We start from the raw sequence: 24,778 nt of genomic DNA, 5'->3' as shown, positions 1-24,778 counted from the left end.
GAAACAAAGGGTATGAAAAGTTAAAAATAAAGTTCTTTCTTTCAATCTTTTCTTATTTAATACATATATTTTATTAGAACTTCCAACAAATTTGCTGTATCTGTTAATAGTTGCAAATCCAGAGCAGGAGTCTCTGCTTTTTGCTTCATCGCAGTAAGAAAACCATTTGTCTTTCCACAATTGAGATAACAATACCATTAAGCTCCGTTGACCTACTGGCAAACTGCTTCATGTAACATTTGTTCCAGGATTAGAAGCAACATTTACACCTAAGCATGAAACGACAAGCCTTTCAATAATGTGTAATCTAAGGCAGCGGAGCAGGAGCAGCAGATATGCATTAGCCGCCAATAGTTCCTCATTGGAAAGGAGAACCATCACACTTACTCTAATACTAAAATATTCAGTTAAATAATTTAATGTAACAAATTAAAAGATCATTGCAATTTGATTTGCTTTGCAGTTGTTTGGCTTTAACCAGATATAATTAATACATTTGAAAAATAAAGGATTAAAACAAAACCTTTACCTAAGCCCTTATATCTGTATTAAGGAGAATAAGCAAAGATGTAACATCCACAAAGTATGGGCTCAGACAGCTTTTACCTGCAGGCGTGTTATTTAAGGCTCTTCATTCTTTATAGGACCATTACCTGTTGGCACTTCTGCAACTCCACTGTTTTCCCATCACTCTGCACACAGTCCAGGAGACGTGACCGTGACCCCGGACCACAGATGGCATTTTCACTCAGCTGGCAGGTACTCCAGTCTACACACAAGGCATCATTACATCTGCATTAGCACTTTTGTGTTTTTTTTTAAATTTGGCAATGAAAGCTTACAAAAAAAAAGACACACAAAAATGATTAACTGAAGCGGGTACAAACATTTTTTTTTAATTTTTTATGGACAGATCAGAGAACTTTTTAGAAGGAAATTACAGAGACAGACCCAAACATAGTTAAGAAAAATAAATATTAGGAAATGGAGACATGGAATGTGCGATAGAAATACTTAAAAAAAGCGTTTGTGATGGATATCTACCATCAAGCTACGCATTTGTTAAAGACAAAACATCTTCAATGGTTGCTGCTAAATTTGTGTGCTAGCATACATTAAAAGAAAAATAAAAGGCTACTCTAAAATACGCAGTTTTGTCACACAGCCCTCTGCCAGAGATGTCACAGGATTTGAGGGAACGTGCAACTGGCATGCTGAGCACAGGACTGTCCACCAGAGCTGCTGCACGTGAACCGACTGTCCATTTCTCTACCATAAGTTGTCTTCAAAGGTGAGTTTTGGCAGTAGGAGTTTTATTTACTTCAGTGTATGTAAACTTTTGAATTTGAATAATTGCTTTCAGTATTGTGGCATTGAAACAGTTACGGCAATCTTAACTCACCTCAAACATGAAGTGTTTGGTTTGTGGCAGTGCCGACATCGAGAAAAAAGCTTATTTGTCTTTAGTGTGTAAATATTTGGTTTTAGCTGTATGTGTGGTATATGTATGCATATCAGGTAAGCTGATGCTGGAGCATCATTTATCTAAGTCAAAGTATATTTCTATGCCATCAACATGCAAGAGAGATAGAATTTATTTATAAAAAGTGGAATTCGCAACTGTGCTTGCACCTAACAAAACACTATTTGTTACTCATTGACACAATTTATAGTCTTAGTCAGCCACTGTGGCTCAAACGGCGATATAACGAAGATGGACTGCAAGGCAGCTGCTCATTTGGAATTTAAGGGAGTATCCACAGACATGGCTGTTAAAGCAGGTAGCACTTAACCCTTTTAGGACCTGAATGATTTATTCTGGGACACACTGTCTGATCTATGGAGAAAATAAAGACACAGGAAGCAAGCGTCTTTCTAATACAGTCTCCAGACACATGGGACACAAAATTATATTTGAGAGCATAAGTAAATGAATATGAGATAAAAACAGATTGCAAGAAGATGTACAGTATATAAAAAGTGTTTCAATAGTTTCACAAAGTGAACAGGCATGTGTAGTTCACCCTACCCGAGACTCTGTACTGGTACATGAAACAGGTACTGTTGAGAAGACAAGGTTCTGATTGGACCAGTTCTGGACAGGCCGCGTTCTCCACGGCGGGGAGGCGGAGGATTTGTCTGCTTCTGTTCCTCACGCTGCCAGCGTCGCACTGCTGCACAACAACGACAGCACCCAAAAAAAGTAGCTTAGTTTCAGAGACAACAGTTGAAGGATGAAGCCAGCTGAAATTAAACCTGCTCTGTGCCTGCAGATTTGTCACAAGCTGGCTCGAATCTTGCAAAAATGCCTTAGAGAATCACTTCAGAAATCTGAGTGCAAGTGCTTTTTAAGTTTCTTAATATTCTCTTACCCTCCATTTCAGGAAATTCACTGCTGCTACGCTGGGATTAGTAGGTAATTTTGAAAACAGTGTGAAGGAACAAATGAGAAATTCATCCTATCAAGATAACTGCACTTTACTGCCATAACTTTAATTTATTTCTATGGTAATTTGTCACAGACTTTAGGAGCAAATCCCCCTGATCCATCATTTCCTTACAGAGTCTGAATATATTTTCCTGCTGCCATTCTTTTGAAGAAGTAATTTTCGAAGGACACAATATAATGAATGTTAATTTATTTGTTGTTGTGAGAATAATTTCAATACCCTCTTAAAAACTTGACAAGACTTCTTACTGTAATGATGTTCACATTTCACTCTTACATTTCAGATAAAAACTTGAGAACAAATCTGAAAAGAAAAACGAACCATGTTGCTATGAAGACAAGTTGAATTGAAACGATCTGAATAACAAAGAGGCACTTGTAATGTTTAACATTCTAGAAAAGCGTAGCTAGTCCAAAGAACAAGCTACTTTCATATGAAAAGGTAAATCTTTACCACATGAATCAAGTCATCATATTATAAAGTAAATGGTTTTAATTATCAATGCTGAGCTGCGGTTTGTATAGCTTGCTGAAGGTCTCTCAAAGTTTGTAAAGTAAAAACTTATAGCTTTATATGCAAAAAGGTGATTCAAAGGTTTTAAGCAGTTAATATATTTTCTATACTGTAAAGCTCTTTTGTTTGTTTGTATTTTATTTAGCATAAATGCTGATTTAGTCCTAAGGCTAAAACCTAGTTCAGGACAAGTGAAGACCAAATCAGACTTCTACCATCTAAGACAACTCAAGTCTCATCAAGTCATTGTAGTTTAAGAGAGGGATATTTAAAACCTTTACAATTGTCAGTATATAACACATAAGCCAATATTTTTGTACATCTGAAACTGAGGCTGGGGACAGTGTGGTAACATCAAACAGTTACTCTGAAAGTATACAGTAATGTTTTCCCCGCAGTAAGATCATCACTTCTTCCAAACTCTATTCAATCATTGGCTTCTGTGCAAATTCCACATCCTCATTTCAAAATCCCTTATGATCCTTTGAAAGAATTAGATGAAAAATAAGCAAATGCGTCCCCCTAAAATATTTATGTTTTTTGCATTCTACTCTGCCTCCTCTTTACTTTGCATGTATAAGCAGCACATTTATGTATAGAGAGATGTTGATGATGCACGTGATTAGACCACACCCAGGATACTCCTGAGCATCACTCTCAAAGACTGCGCCAAGTTGCAGCTGTGTGCTACAAAAGCACATATCGCAAACACAATGCTACCACCGTGGCTATAAAAGATGAGGTAGACATTTTTTTAGACCTTGTCACAATTCTCCCTCAGTATACAGAAAGTTTCTGAGCTGCTAGTGTAAACTTCAGCAGCAATACAGAAAAAAACAAAACTCCTTCTCATACCTAACGGGGCCATCGGATCATCATTAATAATTTAACTATCAGCTTTCACAATCACATTATCACCAGCATAAAGATGAACAGATGAAAGGTTTTCTGCGCAGAAACTCGACCAGCCTTCTTTCTTCCTGTCATCCAGAAGGCCTGGCCATGACAGGAACAAATGCTCCATTCTTGTGTAAAAAAATAAAGTGAGTGAAGGACAACCTAATTGGTTGTAGTGAGATTGTTGCAGCCGCATGGTAGGCAGAGAAGCCACATTTATTCCTAAGAAAGCCGTACCAACACAATGGGGGCATGAAGTGCTCACAGCAGAAGTTCTGCAGATGTTTGTAGGCTCCAGGTCACACTGATGCCTCTATGTTCCTCTGGCCCCACCCAGAGCCCTGATACAGTGGTAGCATGAAAACACACCATCACGACATCGTTAACGACAATTACTGCTTGTTCAAAATCCTCCACAACTCGTCATCCTCCATTAAAAGCAATGGGGAGCTTATTATGACCTTGTTATGCTCTAAAACACCTTACAAAGACCAGCTGGCTGACTTTCTACAGCACAGAGTAAATCCGATGTGTAGGGGTCTTAAAGCAGCGAGGGATTAGCTTAACACTTATGCACATTGCTGTACATGAAGGAAAACCTAAAAAGTATTATAAGACACTCAAAATGTATTGGAACAGTGACTTAAAAGAGAAATTGAATCAGTTTCTTGAGATCAGAAAATTCTATTGGATGACCACTCTGTAAACATTTCTTACTGAAGAACTGAATGTGTAATTGTTAATATTTTTAAATATAATGTACATAATTTGGAAAGTGCAGAGATTTTCTTTTCTTTCAACTCTTATTCCAAACTGATAAAATCTCTTAACTGAATCTAGCTTGTTCGGATTGAATTGAACCTGCTATTTTTACTGTATCACTTTTGTTGTCAGATACCAAATTAAATACAAAGGCACATTTTTAGTGACATCTTATATTAGCATAATATATACCCATAATTATAAAAAAAAATTTAATTCTCAAAATTATTACAAGAAATCAGTTCTGAAGATTAATGGCATTTTATGCAAATACAAAGTCACTGATACTAATCTGAGGTAAATCTCACCATCTGAGAACTTTGCAGCCAGATGAATGTGAGGGTGATAATTACCTAGAGAGCAATTATCACAGCAGAGCACAGCCCTACCTTCAGGAAGAAATAGCATGGTAGGATAAATTAAAGTCACATTAGCAGAACATGGAAGTCCGTTGCCCGAGGAAGAGGATATGCGTATTGTACTTGGGCTTCTGATTAAAGGGGAAAGTGATTGAAGAGTTTGCAGCAAACTGTATCTGTCCCTCTGCACCTGACTCACGACTAGATGCACCTCAGTCAATGTCACCGGTTAATGAGAACTCTTCTGTGTGGGTCTCATAAATCGGACAGAGTCATTGTTCTGTTTATGTGTTCACACTGTCACACAGCCTCAATGTCACGCATTTATTTTCTCTATACATGGTGTTTAGTAATGTTATGTATGTAGTAATGTAGTAATGTTTAGTAAGAAAGTGTCACAAATTCGTCCTCAGCCATTAAACAATTTAAACAATGTTATAAATAAGACCTTATAAAGCTACTCATGTGCCAAAATCAATACTACAAATAAAAAAATAGTATTTTTCCATCATAATTTTTGTATATGTACATATTCCCACTTTAAGCAGAAACTAGATCAAATTTGCTGGAAAAAACAGAGAAGTAAATACATGTTCTTCCATTTCCATGTTTTGATAACTGTAATTAATCCAACATTATTTTCCATCTGGAGCTGCTTTGTGGTAATTATATTTCAGGACAGATTATAGCATAATTTCTCATGTCTTATAGTGCTGCTGAAGGTTTCAGAATGAATGTCTGAATGAGATTACATGTCTGTCAGACCAAAACATAAACGAAACCCCTCAGATTAATTAAGTGATCTCTATTGGTCCTTTCTCTTTATTCTGTTCTTTCTCTAACTCCAATGTTCCAGTTCAGTGAACTGCTATTTCTGACAGAAAACCTATAACGTTACTGCATGGCCGTGTAACCACTAGCCTGTGGCTACAACACTGGGGAACACGCTGTGTTGTGTTAAAGCCTGAGGCCTACCTTTCAGAAGAGAATGAAAACATGAATTTACTTTCACCAAAAATTATGGAATCAGTGTTAAAGTGTGACTTCTTGGTTAAAACTAAACTTTAAAAAATATGTAGCTTTATGTTATTAAAGCTAAAGTTTAATCAGTAATATTTTGATAAATTTATTTCAGATTATGATTTCTTGGTTAATGTCAATTTGTCATAACAAAGACATTTTGAATAATGTCAACTTTGTATTAAAAGTGTCATGATTTACCGAATGACACTTTATGACAACAGTCATAAATATTCATGAAGACTTACTCATTTTCATGACAGGTGTTATGTCATGTTTGTTACGGTGTCAAGACAGTCTTATTCACAACCCGTCAAATAAAGTGTTACAGAACAATTTTGTCCTTTGTGGGTTAAGTCAAGTGTAAGATTTGTAGCTCAGGTTTGGTCCTGAGTTTGTAGCTTAGGACTGTTTTTTAAGAGTTGGGCTTAAATTCAGTTCAAGTTCCTGTAAAGGGATATCATAATTCAGCATATCAAGACATTTTGATATGCTGAATTAATTTTAGATTATATTTATTTATTTAGTTTTATTTATTTTCCTATTTAAGTCATATAGTAGTAGTAAAACTTTTATTTATATATACAATACACTGGTAAAAAGAAAATAAACAATTTTTGCCTCTTACCGGAGGGCAGTTGCTCCATGCTCCCCAGGCTGACACAACGCAGTCATTAGGACAGGCTAAATAGCAAACCTGGGCCCTGGGAGGCATTTCCTCTGGATCACACATACTGTCGTCTGGGCTGCCATCCTCCCTGCTTGCTGTTCCCCTCATCACACACCTACAAAAAAAAAAGAAATATATATATATATATATATATATATATATATATATATATATAGCACTTGAAGCAGCTTTATAACAAGTCTCCAGGGGCTGACATCTCAGTCTATGTGGAATTTGTAGACTCATCTTAAAGATTTTGACTCAGAGTGGATTGCTAAAAAATTGAAGTAATCTTATTTTAAGTGTTTAGTTTATATCAGGCCTTCGAGTTTTACCTGCTTTTTAAAAAAAATATTTTTATCAAAACTGAAACACGAGGTCAAAATGTTTATTTTCCACATAAAACACTAGAATAATTTATTCACTTATCGATTTATATTCTTGTTATGTAAATAATTCCTAGTATGCTTCTGTTGAGAGATGGTAGTTTTTGACCAAAGAGGAACAAGTTTTTGAAATTAAAAATATCACATTGCTCATTATTATTTATTATTATTAAGGAATATGCTATTATCCATTTATGACTTTTGTAAAGTGGTTAATCATAAACAAGTTTGCAAGAAAGTGACTGCTATTGTTTTTCATAGATATCACTCATGGTTTTGTTTTCTATATGATTTCGTCAATTTAGAATCCTCCAGTCTCAACAACTCATTATCTCCTACACAGTGTCTTACCCTGTCAAATTTTCCAAACATTAAAAACTGTTGTTCAGAGATGCTCTTCAGACAGTCTTATTGAGCTTAGGGTTTTTTGTTGTTGTTGTTTTTTTTTTGCAAAGAACAGACAAAAGTTTCCAAAAGGTTTTAGCTCACGGAAGTGAATGCAGCTCCTTGTGCAGTTTACAGATTTTTTTGTTGTGATAAATATCACTGCACGAAAAGTGGCAAATTTGACCTTGTATATAAAGAAGTTTTTTTCATTTTCATTCCACTTCATAATTATGCATTTTGTGTTGGTCTATTACAAAAACAAATCTCATAAAATACTTTGGTTATAACAGTAATAAAAGTGGTCTGCGGTTGTAATATGAAAATATGCAAAAAGTTCATCCAAAGGGAATGAATGCTTTTATTAGATATTGTAGAGATATTGTAGATTTTGTTTCTGCTTCTCAAGTAAAAGTTTAAGAACAGCTGTGATAACAGTCTATTCTTAACAGTACAGCTTTATTTATGTTTCTGTTTCCTCTGTTGCTTTCTAAGTGCCAAAGAAAGGCAAAGAATGTGAAAATTATCTATCAGCATTCATTGTGAAGCAATAGCTTGTTGTGACCGTTTCCCCTGAGTGCGTAAGTGTGAATGACAAGTGAGTGAGCGTGCTACAGTGCTGTTGCCAATCCAACTTCTCTGGTTGTGTGCTGCCAAAACAGCCCCACTGTCTGCCAAGCATAACTTGCTCACTGACCTGATCTTGCGACTCTGGACTCCCTCTCCACAGGCTGGCGAGTCGTCCACAGTGTTGATGGTGCAAATGGACCAGGGCTCGATCCGCCACTCGTACTGGCTGCATTCCCTGTTGCACGGCACGGCCTCATACACCTAAATGCATGCATGAGCAAACAGACACACACACATAGAAAAAACACAGATGTGAGCAGAATGAAGGAGAAATGCATGAAAAATAAAACCAAAATATGTGGGATTTTAAAAACAATCATGCATATAAATCAGCTCACTAGAGAACATAAACATATAAGATATTCGCTTATGTCACTGTTTTAAGTTATGAGCAGAAAATATTCAACACGACTTTCAAAGATTTTTATGGAATTGATCAGAAATGAAAGGCTCCTGCTCTCAATAGGAACTGTTTCTTCCAACCTAACAAAAGAGTGGATGCCTTTAAGAGCCTGTTTCTTGTGGCATGCAAATTCATAAACCTCGGAGTGTAAAGCTATGATTCAAAGGTTGCAGTAACTTTTCTTTTCTGTGCCACGATGTGGAATGAAATGTTGCAGACCTGAACAAAACATCTTCACAAAGACATCTTACTCACACAGTTTTTTGTGCATTTCATTTCAATCAAACCCCTAAATGAAAACACATATTGCCGCAATTCTGTTTTTTAAATCTTAGCAGGATTTAAATGTCCCAAGTATACATTTTGCTCCTCACACAAATGTGCTGGATAGGGATAGAAGTGTATAAGCAAGCCTGTTGCACCCCCTGGAGCCTCCTCGTGTTGCTGCCGTCTCCCATGATGCACTCTCTCTTCTTTTCCTCGTTATGACTTCATAAAAAAGATGTCGTATTTGTCTTTTTTTTTCTTTTTGGTCAAGAGTCATTTTCAAGGACTGGCAGAGAGAGGTTTGCAAAAAGTGGATGCTGAATCATCCAAGCTTGCGAGTGTCGTGTTAGGGACCTGGTCCAAAATGTTAGGCAATACTAAAAATATCAGGGTTTATCATAATTAACTTTTTATTACCCATAATTATGTATTGCTTCATTAATCCTTCTGATTGTAAATCTCATTCAAAATGTAATGGCATTTTTGTAAAAAAAAAAAGTGTTTTTAAATGTTTTGCAGGGGTCTACCTCCTTGATTTTGTATATAAATAAAAATAAACTGAATAAAAAAATTGGTTTTACACATTCAAGTTTCCATGATGTAAAATGTATGCTTATTCAGGAATCCCAGTAGGATTCCCAGTAGGCATGGGGTCTTTTTGCTACTCTGTGACAGATATCTGCAGTGACACAACATGAATCTTTGCACCATTCTGATTCCAAATGCAAAGGTACGACTAGTTTAGGGAAAATTTGTATTTTTTGCAAACATGTTTCTTGTTTCTCGTCAAATTTTACACATGTGCTTAAAAGCTTTTTTATTTTGTATTTTTATTTATTTTTTTGCTTCTTGGTATATTAGATAAAAGAGGCAGAATGAGGCCATTTTTGTCAAAGTATGCCTGACTGTAAAGAAACTCTGAAATGTTTTGAGATGCCAAAAATAAAAGATGAGAAAAGCCCTGTACAAAGACGCTCAACGGTACCTCTGAGTCTTAACATTCTGCAGCTTTACCCCTGCAGTAAGACAGGGATAAAGACTATTTTGTCCATACCGAAGGAAACCTATGTAAGACATGGCGAGAACAGCATGGGGTGTGTGAAATGGCAATGACCATGGCAACAGCCCCTCCAGCCAACGATGTAATTGGCTGGATTTTGAGCTCATTCACTTCTCTCCTCTCTGCCGATGAATCTGGCATGTGTGTGGACGCCAGGGAGCAGTCGGCACAATGCTTCTGTAAAACACATGTTTACTCTCAATCTATGTAACTGTCTGCCACGGTAAAAGGTACGCTCTTGAGGACAGTTTGTGGGAAAAGCTATGACAAGCTGTAATGTGTGTCAGAGAATGCGTGTGCGTTTGAGTGTTTGTGTGCTCAGACTAGAGAGTGGGAATGAGAGTCGAGTATTCCCTTCCCTGCGGGCCACACAGATGCCTATTACACACCGTCATCATCTCCCATCTGTCACTGCAGATGCCCCTGCTGGGAAAACTGGCAACTTCCCTACTTCCACTTTCCCCACTACCACTGCATATAGATAGTTTGTAAAAATCTGTAAAAAAATATTAACTTTTAGTCATTTACTATAAACATTGTTTACTGACCACTAAAGTCTGGATTTTGAGAAACACCTGTTATGAAAATGTCAAAATTTCCATAATGAACCGGATATGAAACGGAAAACATCATTATACTTTACAGTCGCAAAACATAATCATTTTGAAACCATTTTATTCAAAGGATATAGCAAAGCTTAAAACATTTTCTGAAACAAAACAATACCCAAAGTCATGCCCACTCCTTCATATATTGAGGATGACAAAATCTCTGCAAATCTGTAGACCTACCACAGTGTTATAAACAAAAGGTGCATTTTAAGTGGAAAATGTTCAATGAATCTGTGGCAACACAGAAAAGGAATACAGTAAGAAGTTTTGCAACAAAGATTATACAGGAATTGCGAGTGAGCTCCGTGGTAGTAAACAGTAGGAGGATGGATTTCTCCTCACCTAATAAAAACAGTCTCTCTGTTGGAAAACACAAGAAAATTTTCATACTAGAGAAGGAACAATCCAAATCTGTTGGATGACAGCAAAACACATTTTATCCCGTGGCTAGGAGAGATAGCTTGAGCAGGAAATCAACAGCCAGACCAATAAGGTAACTGCAGGTGTTCTTTGTGAAAATGAAGTCTATCATGTAGGTGAATGCTTACTTTAATAACTGGCTGTATCAGAGTTGTATTTTTTTCTGTCTGAGCTTGATGGAGAAAATATTTAACTGTAGAAGCTGCCTGGAAATTTAAATTTTTTTCTTCTATAAACCACAGGTAGCATTGGCATTAAGTAACTTTTAAGGGCCAAATAAAATGTTGATGCAAGAAAACTTAATCTGGACTTCTTAAGTCTGAGAGATATGATAGACATTATACTGGGAATTTGAGAGATCCATTACTGGAGTGCAGATAAACCCTCATTAGCAAAACACTGACTGATTACGTGAAGAAAAGTGAGATTTGCAAAATCACTTATTTGAAAAAAAAAAAGGATTTCTGACACAATGGACATCAATTTTATAATGCAGGCTGGAACAGCAGCAGAAATTACAACTTCTTTCTGAACCCTACGGTTTTTCTGTATTTTGAATAATTTTTATTCACAGGTGGTTATTCCCCACTGTGATGAATTCCAGACTGACTCAGGCTCTCAGGATGCTGTTTCCTTAAATCTACAAACTACTGCACACAGGCAAATATTGTGACATCTTCATCTTAACTGAATAAGTCACAATATTAATTTTGACTTTATTAACTCAAGTTCAATCTGGCAGATTTGAAACCACTACTTCCTTTGAGTGTACACTGCGTTATGCATCAAACATAACACCATCACTATTTGGTAGCAGTTGTGATTATTTGTTTTCAATCAAACTTTTATATATATACAGCACATATATATATTTAAAAATTGTGCATATGGTAATGAATATAAGTGTTTTATTCTACAAGGCTGAACATAACAGAAAAGGGAAACGTTTTAAACAAAATCCTACACAAAATAATGTTGGTGGGTTAAACCTGGTGAACTACAAAGACTGAGCAAAACCCAGAGAAAAAATTTGTTTTTTCTTCCAAGTACATCAAAGGTTACATTTACAGAATAAAGTAGAATTTGCAGTTATTCATCACACCCTGAGTGTCTCTATCCTCCGCTCTTTTGTTCTCCTTTAAAATGTTCTGGAATCAATTTTCTTTGATAAGCAATACAAGTGCTCTACCCTGGCTTAGTTTCTTTGAGCTCACTTTCAAAAACACAACTGGCAATTTAGAATATAATGAAGAACTATTATTCTGAAGGAGAGTAAGAAAATGTAAAACGAATATAGAGACTATCGAAGTAGGTTTGGTTCGAACTATTCCTTAAGCCTGATTTTTAAGCTTGTAACGAAAGGACCAAGAAGACAGCAGGACTGGTGAATTTGACAGATCTGACATGCATTTTGTCCTCATTAGCTGAAGCAGAGAATATGTACACAATGAATGGCACTGACCTGAGCCTGCGTGGATGTCCATATTAGCAGTGCATGACAAGCCAGAAGTTGAGGAGGGAGAGAAAACAATATGATCATTAGTTTAGATTTAGCCTGCAGTGACATAAATGTATAGCTTTGCCTTAATTTAACTTTAAAAACTACTGCATTCTGCTCAGTGTTTCGTTAATGAGGGCAAAGGATGATTAGGTGCTTCATCAGCTCCTTTGGTCAAAACACAGTGATTCAATACTGCTGAGAGATTTCGGAAGTGCCACAGTTAGCTGTAACAGCTGTGCGTTGGCTGTGCCTGCAGTTGAGGGGCAACTCCAAGAAACTAATTTGTCTGGAGATGGTGAGCGTGAATAAACATCTGCTCATATAGGCTGTGTGCTCGATTTAAAAACAAGGTTCCTAGCAGTACATTTAAACTAGGGAATGTCTAAATTAACTTCACTGCTATTTACAGGAGAATTTATGATTGGAATTATGTTATTTTCTATTTTATACTTAATACTAACTCCCCGCATGAAACAATTCTGGACAGAAGTTGACATTAATTGTCAAGGGCATGAATGTAAACTTTCTTTGCACATTTGATGATTTATTTGAACTGTTTTGTTTATGGAAACTGAAGCACATTTAATTTTCAACCATCTGGCCCAAACTTTTAGATGACAGAAAATTTGTCAGGATTTTCAGGAACAATCTACGAACTCAAAGGCTCCATTGAGCCTGACCTTGTCATCGCCTTCCTATGCAAGTTTGCTAGATTCTCATCTCCCTTCTGTGCTCCCTCTGGGATTTCTTCCATTGAACTCAATTTCTGTGTTTCAATTTCAACTGGACTAATCAGCAAACAGGAATAGGATTCATGAACAATGATGACAATTTTCTGAGCTGCTTTAAAATTGTAGTCTGCCATGGTTGCAGTTTGTTCAATGCAAGCCATAATTTCCCAAAGCAGACGGTCCATACCGCTTATGTGGAGCAAAGTGTAGAACAAGTGGCTTAAACTGCCATGAAGACCCCAAACAAAAACAAAGTATTTGCTCCGAAAGAAAAACCTTCAAGTATGACTTCAATTTCCAGCTGTACAGACTGAAGTTGTATGATGTGATGAGACAAAATAAAACCATCTGACAAGATGAAATACTTGTCATTTAAAGGCAGCTTTAATTGCCTCAGTCAAAATGGGGCAATTAAAGCTGACCGCACTCTAGCAAGTGTTTTTTAAAAAGAAGAGAGGAGCATTTTGTTGACCTTGTTAAAGTCAACAAAATGTGTGAGGTTTCTCTACAGAAACTTCATACCTCTGATTTGTGATACTTAACCAAATATTATATTTGTCTATAATTCAGACTGTGTGTATTACTTGATCCTGTGTTGATCCAAGAAAATCCACAATTAATGTACACTTGTATACATAGCTCTTGGTTTTAAAAGCAACTAAAATCGTTGGCTGATTATTTCACCCGGAAAGAAGAATGGTTTAAAGAAAATTTAACAAAACCAAAATAATATGAAATAAGTTGTACTGTCATCCTAAAAGAAAACAGTGAGCAAGGTATCAGCTCAGAACAACATGATCAACAGTGAGACTGCTATCTAAGAAGGCCAGCAGCCTAAACCAATCCACAAATCTGCCCCCCACAGCACACCGGCACTGTGAGATCCCTTTACTGTGCAGAGCAAGGATGCCTATTTGGTTTTTAGTTTGCCACACTGCTTTGCAATCACAATATACAGTATGTCTGCACAGATACATGGAAAATTATGAATAATTTTCCATGTATACAATACCTACATGAAAAGTGCTTGGCAGTGCAAACAGGTTTCACTGCTGGGTTTGTGTTTCAGCGCAAACACCGAAAATGGGACACAGGGATTTGAAGTAGAGGATTTCTCTTCAGATCTCTGTCATTGTGACTGACTTCTAAAAGTCTGTTGCTTCTGCTGTAAGCAGGATGATTCAGAGGAGAAAAATACCCCCGGTGGTATCTATTCTCCAGCAATGATGACCTCTCAACATAATCAACAAACGAGCAAGATAAATTATTTAGACAAAGCTTACAGAAAATATATACATTTGAGTTCAGAGCAAAACTGTTCCTGTGAAAATAAAACCTTTTTTTTTTTGCGTTTTTGTTTGAAAGCTTTTCACAAAGTTTGATAATTGTTTTCATTAAAAAAATATGTCATAAAGCAACAAAGTATTATCTAATTGTGAAGTGGTATAAAAATTATAAATGGAATTTAAAACTGTTTTTACTAAAAATTTGAAAAGTGCATTTTAATGTGACCCCTTTACTCTGAAGTCCTTAAATAAAATCTAATAAGGGAATAAGCAGATAAGTCTTTTGAATTACTAGTGTTATGTGATCTACTATATTTGGCTGTATGAGTGACAATTAGTATTTGAGAATTATGAATAGACCCACACAAACAGAAATGTACCATTCCCAGTATGCCACTGGAAGTAAATCGGACTATTTGGTATCAAAAAGAAAGAAATATGTTAATCTATACTGAATTTAGCTTTGTTGGATTTGATATATTTGGGTAGAATTGTGATGTTTTATGTTGTGAACTGGCTTGAGATGACATTTGTTGTGAACTTACATAACAAAACTAAACTCTACTGAAAACTGAATAAAATGAAGATTGAAAGTTGTCTCATATTTTCCCGGTAACATATCAAATACTATCTCTAGTATTATTTATTTTAAAGGTAGTCAGAACCAGCTACAATGCACAGCTTTCCAACCTAAATGACGTTCTGTTCTCGTCTTTGGCCACACAATGTGCTTTTCGTCCTTGTGTTTTCTACGTGACTGCCTCTGTTTTATTACCGTCGTCCTGTCAGATTTGTCATCACCCAGGATGTGGAACAAACAACTGCCAACACTATTTACAGTATGTTTAATATTAACTTAGACCTAGGCCCATAGCTGCTCTCCAGCGAGGCAATAGCATGACTTTCTGTAATTACAAAAACTGATTGGCTATCAAGCCCATAAAATAATTCCCCTTTCTCGTTTGCTTTTGAATTTATTATGGTGAGTCAGTTTAACAAGACCTGAATACATTAGCAAATATAGTTTACAAGCACTTAACCCTGTAGCACAACAACTGTGGTCAAACATCTTTAACACATGATGTCAAGCCTGCCTGACTTTTTAAACTCAAGTTAATGAAGATAAATTGAATATTTGCCAGAGATCTCTGGAAACCCAATCACTTGACATAACAATTGAAACAACATGCAATGCAAATAAAGTAAATCTCAGCAATGTTTGTAACTTTGATGTCATGGAAACAGCCTAAATTCATGAGACAAAGAACGGCAAAGAAAAAAAATAAATAAATATATAGACTCATATTCTTTGTGTTTCTAAAATTACCTGGATTTAACCCATACAGCTTAATTCCTGAACACTGTCATTGCATTATTCTGCAGAACATAGAACATTTGCAAAATAAATGATGAATAAAGAAACATTTAAAGCTCAGAAACTTTTACATGTAAACATTTGTGTATAAATACAGTGACATACCTAAAATGTGTAATCTGTGAAAAAATCTAGCTCACCACCTTCTCCAACTTTGTGAGCTGTCATCTGCAGAAATGCACCACTCCCGATCAAAAACAACCAATCAGAGCCAAGAGGAAATTCTTAGCGCTGGCTATCATGCTCATGTACATGCTCCTTAATTTACTAATGGTAGAGAAACTTATTGTCCCAGGAAATGTGTTTATCCACTGTCATCAGTGTCCATGCTAAATATTTGGAGCATTCATGGCAGGCTCAGTTGTGGTAAGCCAGTTGTAGCAAGGCGGGAGGGTGTAAGCAGCACACACACTAGAATGATTGACAGTGTTAAGGCCCTCCTCCTGGCTCTGATTGGTTGTTTTTGACCAACGGTATTTCTGCAGTTAGTACTGGGAACAATGTGAGAAGGCGGAAGAGCTTCATTTTGTTTTCACAGATTATCTGGTTAAATCTGTAATGACAGAATGATCATTTTAATGTAGAAAAATAATATTTTAATAAAAGTTACATATTGCAGCTTTAAACAGTGATGTAAATGTATGTTTACAGCTGCATTCTGCAGAGCTCTTTCTCCTTCCACCTCTCCATCCTTCAGTTGAAGAGCATTTTTCCCAACTATGTATAAGAGTGCCTGTTTTGTGCTTGGTTACCAGAAATGGAAGGATCAGAGATCAGAGTTTTGTACCACATGTCAAGCTGCAGGCTGCTTCTCATTTCCAACCCCCCTCTTCTATTTGTACAGACCTTCATCTCCACCAATGCAAGATTGTACACTCAGTTGCCAGTTCATTCCATTCTAGCCACCATTTGTTGTTTTGAATCTCCCCGTGCTCTTCCTAACCCTGCTCCTCGTTCTGCGACCACTTTTCACCAGCTTGACTCCACTATCCCCCACTCATCCTCTAAAACCATACCATTCCTCTCGCTGCTAAACTTGATCATGGTTTCCCCCTGCAATCTGCTCAGCGGTTTCTATTGTCTACATCTCTATTTAGCCAAGCTGTTTTCCTACATCTATTCGTAAAATCAACAAATAAGTGCTTCCCAGTGAAAAAGCATCTCCGAGACTAGCAAACCTTAATAAAAAATACAGTATATTAAGGTTTGCTATCTATCTATCTATCTATCTATCTATCTATATATATATATATAGATAGATAGATATATTATATATAGATAGCAAACCTTAATAAAAAATATATTAAGGTTTGCTATATATATACATTATATATATAAATATATTCACACTAACCTTAATATCATTATCTGAAGTTTTCTGCCTGTTTGTCTTTGCATTTGTAAGAGGTGTGTCTGCTATCTCTGGTCATTTTTATCTCGACAGGTGTGAAGTAGCTTAAAGGAGAGGATAGATATGTCTGTCACACCTACTCACAACATAAAGGCTTTTAGGATGTGATAGTCCTACCAAGAAAATCTGTCTGTTTCCCTATGTATATATTTTGTACATATGTTTTTTGTGGCTTCTTCGCCCTCTCAAAAAAGAGAAATAGGCAACCATTTGCCTGCTCTCACACTTTCTGTTGGATTTAAATACAGTCTTTATTTATACTGTACATACAAATTTAGCACCAACAATTTATGCTTATTCTTTTATACATTTGGGGGCTTGTAATTTATATACAATTTCTGACAGAATTGCATACAGAAGGCTCGGATATAGGCCTGTCACAATAGCAAATTTTGCTCAACGATTAATTGTCTCAAAAATTATTGCGATAAACGATAATATTGTTTGAAGGCCTTTTCACACTGATTTAAAGGAAATGACGTAATAATGCATGCGATTTCCTGCCAAAGATAGATGCACTTTATTTTCAAAAGAACACTTAACACTTGAGCTAATAAACAAAATAAACAAAACAACCAAAAACAAAAATAAAATGGTTTCTCAGTCTCCATTAACAAAAAACGCACTTGAAAAAAAAACTAAACAACATAAAGCCAAAGTGGAAATAAATACTGCATTCAACCAAAAGATTATGAAGTCTCTATATTATGTTGCCCTTCAGTAATAATTAGATTTAAATAGAGAAGATGGGCACATCGACTACCTGATGCAATAATTCACACTACATGATTTTTTGCTCCTATTTTTCCCCTTACAACAATCTTAAAACGTTGGTCTTTCTAAGATTGTGTGGTGTGTTACGGTAGATCGTCGTTGCCGCTCCGATCCAAATCAGGGTTTTCTCCCCGACTGGGATCTTAACGCAGCCTGTTGAATGTGACAGGCAGCCAATCAGAAAGCGCGGATTCTCCTCCGTGTTTTCTGAGGGGAAATTACGTCGGGGAATCCCAAACAGCTGACACGGCGCAACATTGGAGATGATATGTGGAAACAACATTAATGTTTATTCAACATGCAAAGAATATAGAAATGACAAGAGGAGGAGTTGGAGCGAAATTGCTACCACAGTTGATAAACCCGGTAACTTTTCAGCTGTTCTTTGTTAACGTGACGTAAATAGGTTCTAATGATTTTCATTCAGTCAGGACTTTACGCTGACACTAGCCACATGCATTGCAGGTAGATTTTAGAAAAGCATTGATTAATGCCTGGTTTTAAAATTAGTTCACTGGACTTGCGATTATTTTGTGCCCATTGTTGGACACCACACGGCAGGATCGAACCCGATCGAACGTAATAAATCCTAATACCTAGGATTTCTGTCGGCTAATGTGTGGTCTGTCAGCCGACAGATCGTGTCGTGAGTGCTGGGCTTTACACTAAGTAAAATGAGGAAGTGAGGGTCAGTGGAGAGCACTGTAGTTGAGCCTTTTTTCATTCGGTGTCATTAACAGAAAGAGAAAAAGGCCGGAAAAGACGATAATGCCGATAATTAAAATCACGTCGATAGTTTTAATTTATCATACGATTAATTGATTTACCGTTTATCGCACAGGCCTACTCGGATAGGATTATTTTCAAAGGCATAAATCTAGCTAATTCTCCCTTTGGAATGCATGTAAAGGCCACATGGTAACTGAAATGCACAGAGAGACGTAGCTATTATTGTAATAAAATACAAACACTGAGTGCAACATGATACTAAAGTCAGTGATGTTACTTTCTTATGTTATTTTAATGTTCACTCCTACGTGTAACGAAATATTTTCTTATTAATAGAATAATAGAAACAATTGATCTTTAAAGCTGAGACCATGTATACCTCAAAGAATTAAAGACGCTGTAAAGTGTAAATATTTTGAAGAGCAAATGTCAGTATTATTCCAATTTGAATGTCTTATGCCCGTAGAAAGAAATCTTTTATTAGCTAGCAAACAGAAGAAAAATGCAACATGCCTTCACTAGTGTCTGCCACTGCTCAAGACCAAAGGCATTTCCAGATTTGCTCATTTTAACAAAAACTTGTTTTTTTATGTTAAATTTTTTAATTGATCACTCCACAACTTAAAATGTACAATAATTTTAGACAATTTAGACATTTTACACAAATGATCTGCAACATTTTTGGTCAACCGCATAAAATTAGGTTTTAAATAACAATAAACATCCAATATTGTTGAGTATAGGCTTACTATATACTATATACTATACTATAGTTGTATAACATATTTGTGTAAATTTTACTTTTTTCAGATTGACTTCAGTTATTTACTACAGTACATTATCAACATTACCAGTTCACCTGGTCATGTTGGGGTGGGGGCATACTCTCCTGTTGAGTATGATGGATTATATAGTATGGTGGCCCCAGTAGATTATATATTAGGCTGCCCCTACTTGACTCATGGTTGCTAAAAACTGTACAAGACTGACTGATTTTAGTGACACAGTGGGTGTAAAATATTGAATAAAATGTTGTGCTACATGACTGACTTTATTTTCACTCTTACATTTAACTTTATGACACACAAAATTACAAGTGGATCGTTAATATTGGTTATAAGGTTTAGATTGGAGCCGCCTGGAAGAGCATCTTCCAGATGCGTACCTTCTTCAACGAGTCAACCAGGCTTCAGGCTCTGAGTTGAAATTGATAAAGTGTCAAAATGATCCAATTGCTATCCGCGATTCTGATCTACTTTGAATGTGTGTTGTTTCAAAAATTAGTGACCAGTAGCCTGATGTTTCTGTTCTCTTGGTTTGTTGTACTTCATGTCAGATGGATTTTGCTCTCGGTGGTGGTGAAACTTGTAAGCTCCGTTGTTGCAGGCATGTCTATGTTGTAAAGTTAAATTATCATGAGCTTTATTATTCGAGCATAAAGGGCCAGGGCATTAGCCCCGCCCCCCGGCCAGACTCTGACTTGTTCTGCTAGTGTGTTGAGCTAACTATAAATTAAATGATGAATACACCAGTAATGTCACCTGAACTTTGGAGCAAATGAAGCTTGAATGACGTTATAATCCTGGAGCTTTCTTTCTTTCCTGTTTTGTTATCGTCCCTCGTCATGTCAGCTGTACTAAGGAAGACGTACAAAAATCCAAACAGAGAAGGTCAAGAGAAAATGTTGGACTGCTAAAACTTATAAATAGGAAAAAGAAATGATGATTGTCATAGTTCAAAGCAGCAGGAAAGAGCTGCTTCTTCCTCTGTAGGTGGTGAAATGTGGCATAACAGCAGCTGTCAAAAGCACTTCTCGGTGCACATAGTGAAAAAAAGTGGTGCATGTGGCTGACACATTTGTCCTCTCTGTCACTCACTATGTATTTAAGATAAAAAAAAAATAAGTTGATATATTGGATGTCACAGCATCCCCGGAAATAAGGTTTACAACATCAATTTAGTTTTTTGTGCTTTTTACCATAAAGTCAGATATTTTATGCAAAGCAGACATAACATAATCCACAAAAAATGGGGAAAAATGTTTTAATATATTCAAAGTGAAGAAAAAAATAGCCACATGATTCAGTGTTTTGCATGATGACTCATAGTTGCCTGTTGTCATAGTAACATGATAACAAGACACACTCATAGCTTAGATATTAAAAAGTCTAAAATTACTGAATTTGATGTTAAGCCTTAAGAAGTTGTAGACATTATAGACGTTTTGGCTGCTGAATGAAAAAACATGTTTATTCTTTCCAGTTTTAGATTTATAAGTGAAAAAAACGACAATTCTGCTCTAAATCTGGGCTGTCTTTCTCCACTTATGAAATTTTGCATTATTGAGCTTTTTGTAGCTATTAAAATGCTTCTGGACATTATTTTTCTTTTCATGTGTTTACATCACACAGTCACGAAAGATTCTATATTATTATATGTTATCTCTAAATCTGTAGTTTCCCTTTAATTTGCAGTAAAACAAGTTTATATCGGTATTATATTAAAGGTTGAATTTTTCAGAGTACCTTTAACAGATTGCCCTGAAGGAGTTCTATGATCTGCAAAAATTGTGAGAACCAATTTGCACTTGTAATTTTCTATGTTTCAGATAGTCTATTGAAAGTGACCACTTCATTCACCCTGTCAGAGCAGGAAAATTGTTTTGTACTGTGCCTTGGCAATTCTACCACTGAACTCAGAAGAGTCTGTCTCTCAGATGTGGGTAATTTTAAAAGTTCTTGATGTTCTCGACTAATTAGCATCACAACATCAGAGCTCTCCACTTAGAATGTATACAGTTTATTATAAAATAGCTCTGACAGCACATGGTAATGACTTCCGGAACATGTTTAAGCCCTCATTACAGTAAAAACAAAAGAGCCGTCGAGCATCAAAAAGTGCTTAATTTTCACCCATGCTCCTTTTAGAAAATGTCAAGGGAAGGGATGTGAAAGAACAACATAATCTTCTTCTAGACTGGATTCCCAACCAGATTGCAGTAAATGAACGCATCAAGTTCAGCAGGTTTGACCAATTAGCGCAAACACCAATAACTGAAGTTCCTTTTCTAATGAGGCTTTACTTGAAACACAAAGAGCAACATCTGTCAAAATGAATCTTGTCAAAGGACATTTTCATCAATAGGTGATGATAGAGATTTTGAAAGACAGAGAAATGCTTCATACCTTCAAAAGAACCAGTGAGAAATGAAGTGCATTGACTGTTAAATATGTATTGAACCAAATGCAGTCTAAACAAACTGCGCTCAAAAGATTTGTTCCGAGTCTCAAGTTTATGACAATTATCCCTGACACTGATCAAATGTATGTAATCTTCTGAATTTGAAGAAAGTTACAAAAATATCTTTAAAGATGATCTCACTAAGTCTTCTGGCATCATTTTGGTGATTCTAACTAATGTAAAAGTAGAGAATTATGAACTGATTTAACCTCAAACAGTGAAGAAAAATGTGTATGCATTTTTTTTATTCGTTGTATGTAAATACCTAGAACATAGTGTGGTAAGATATGAACTAAATAGATAGGGAAGATTGAAACTGTTAAAAAAATATGCCTTAGAAACTTGACAAAAACCCCCACAAAGCTGGTAAAATTGCTTAAAGGTATCGATGTAGAAAAAGGATTGATCCTCTTTGTGGCCATATGGCAGAATCATTTCATTTGTGAGCTATGCTGAAAATTATACACTGAGTATGTTCTTGGCTCAACACAAAATGATCTCAAAATTATATCTGTGCTAAGCAAATAACACAACAAGGACGAATTCAAAGAGTAAATGAATGGAATACAAAACCAGAAATGCCTTAACTGCAACTATCGACATGGGAACAGTCGTTTCTTGTTGCAGATCTAATGTAATGCTTGAAATGGGGTGTACTGGTAAATGTTTTGTTTGTGTGTGTGTGTTGCTGCATACATAAAACTGTTTTGTTTGTGAACATACCAATGCTTCCAACATTTTTACCCTATGTTGTCCTGCTTTGATTGCTGTTAAACAAAAAAAAAAAAAACATGACACAAAGACATGATCGTGACAAAATCAACTATTACTGTCTTGAAGATGACTTACTAAAACATTTGGAAACAAGAAAAAACAATTGCCAGATTTGACTGGTTTTAGTGAATGTTTTATGTGATTTATCTTTCTGTGTGTGGTTATTTTCTGCATACCCTGGTGGTTCTATTGTTACCCAAGAGATATGCCAAAGACTTGTGCATCAATAAGCTTATCTTTAACAGAGCTTATTACATCAGCCTGCTACACAGAACTTCCCCCAATAGCAACAGAATAAAGCTAAAAATGACAAAGAATCATGTATTTATGTCTTGTATCCAGAAGGATGACACAAAGCAGAATATCATCTCATCATGATTAAACAGCATCATATGTGCAGTTAATGTTCTTCAAAAAAAATGTTGGAATACTAAAAATCTATCTATATGACCAAATGCATGACTCTTCAGGCATGTTTTCTTGTAATGGAAACTCTGCCAACAGCACCAACAGCCTCAATGCTCAATTGCCAGGCACACCGACAGCCCAGTGAAGGGAGCCAAGACATCGAATCATGACATGAAAGCACCAAATGCTTAATTTGTTGATGCAGGGAGATTGACAGAGGACTATTGACAACAGACGTACAAACAGTAGAAAAAACAATAAAACATTCAGGCACATCAGCGAAAACCCAACGGTATCAACAGAGAAGTTTTAGTTTGTGAACAACCCTAATATTAGATCTGTCATTGCTTGGAGTCACAGAATATTGTCAACAGCTGTGGAGGAATATGTTGCTCAGACATGATTATTGCCTCCATGGATCTGTGCTGAAGTGGCATGACAAGACGGGTAAATCTCAAGCTCAGTCAATAAAGATTTCTGAAGAGAAAAAAAACAAGCAGAGCAAAACTGACTTAACACATCAAGAAAAGTTTGTTTCAACCCACCATAGAAAGATACATGCTGTGATTTGTGTTTACAATTTGAGACATTTAGGAGAGACACAGTGTCAAAATAAATTGTTTACAGTCACGTAATATAGTAGCCCACTCTGCTATACGGTACCACCTTCTTTAATAATATTTTAAGATAAACTGCATTATCATTCGTTCTTAAACCACTGGGATGTTATGAATTCTAATTATCCTCCAATTATCCTCCTTAAGACTCTCCCATTCTGGACCTAAAACTAAGCAGTAGGCGTACGGTCATGTGGTTGTGGGATATTCATTTTCACACACACCTCAGATCACCCCACCTCCTTAGATAGATAACTAAGTGAGTGATTAACAGAGAAAATGCCACACCTTTTTGCAGACAGCCTCCTCTGGGCACAATGACTTTCCATTTTCCATCCATGAGTTATTAGGTATTTGATTATCTTTGAAGGTATTTTGTGATATTTTGTGAATGTACATAACATCTTATCGCATCAGACAAACAGTCCTTAAAAGTATTTATGTACTCTGTGGATCCACAAGCTGTATAACAGAAGTGAACTAGATGAAGTGAAATATCATTGCTGTTTTTTGGCATTACTGCATAAAACAAGCTCACAAACTTCTGACCAATCACACAACACATCACACAGGGCTCTGCACAAAATAGTTCAACCAAACTTGGTGTTGAGAAGCGGAGGCAGATCCCTCCCTGAGAACAAGATAATCCAACTCTGTCACACAACTAGGTCAAGGAGAACCAATTTCTATAGTTCTGGTGAAGGACAGGAGGACCTTCAGTATTAACTATCTCAATATGGCAACTACTTATGAGAGTACAGAGTTTAGCAATCTAGCTGACAGTGTGGGTTTTTTTATATATATTTGTTAATAACACCAAGACCACAAACAAAAATAAACAAGCACACAAAAAAATATATATTTCCTTTTTACTAGATTTTTAATACTGTAGGAATATTAATGATGATAATACAATCAATAATACGATAATTGGCTCCTGGAGTTGATGGAGAGTCAGTGTAGGTGTTGTAAAATGGAATAGATGGGATGGAAGGAGGGGGTCTGGGTGATGATACGGGTGGCAGACTTCTGAACCGTTTGAAGTTTATGGAGGCACTTCTGTGGGAGACCGTAGAGAAGAGAATTACAATACTCAAGAC

General features: G+C 36.2%; 1 protein-coding gene across 3 annotated transcripts in view; it reads right to left on the bottom strand.

Moving 5' to 3' along the window:
- The window catches only part of thsd7b (thrombospondin type 1 domain containing 7B), a 208,933-nt gene that overhangs the window by 26,485 nt on the left and 157,670 nt on the right, over positions 1 to 24,778 (bottom strand). For 2 of the 3 annotated variants that reach the window (XM_023337353.1, XM_023337354.1), the window contains exons 17-21: positions 12,295 to 12,300; positions 8,139 to 8,272; positions 6,630 to 6,786; positions 2,030 to 2,174; positions 654 to 769 (exon numbers count right to left, since the gene is read on the bottom strand). In XM_023337353.1, the coding sequence (XP_023193121.1) occupies positions 654 to 769; positions 2,030 to 2,174; positions 6,630 to 6,786; positions 8,139 to 8,272; positions 12,295 to 12,300 (558 nt within the window). The remainder of the gene's footprint in view (positions 1 to 653; positions 770 to 2,029; positions 2,175 to 6,629; positions 6,787 to 8,138; positions 8,273 to 12,294; positions 12,301 to 24,778) is intronic. The other variant, XM_023337355.1, reaches the window with a different exon arrangement.

Source organism: Xiphophorus maculatus, chromosome 7 (genome assembly GCF_002775205.1).
Source record: "Xiphophorus maculatus strain JP 163 A chromosome 7, X_maculatus-5.0-male, whole genome shotgun sequence".
NCBI lineage: Eukaryota > Metazoa > Chordata > Actinopteri > Cyprinodontiformes > Poeciliidae > Xiphophorus > Xiphophorus maculatus.
This window is presented reverse-complemented; position numbering and strand designations above follow the sequence as displayed.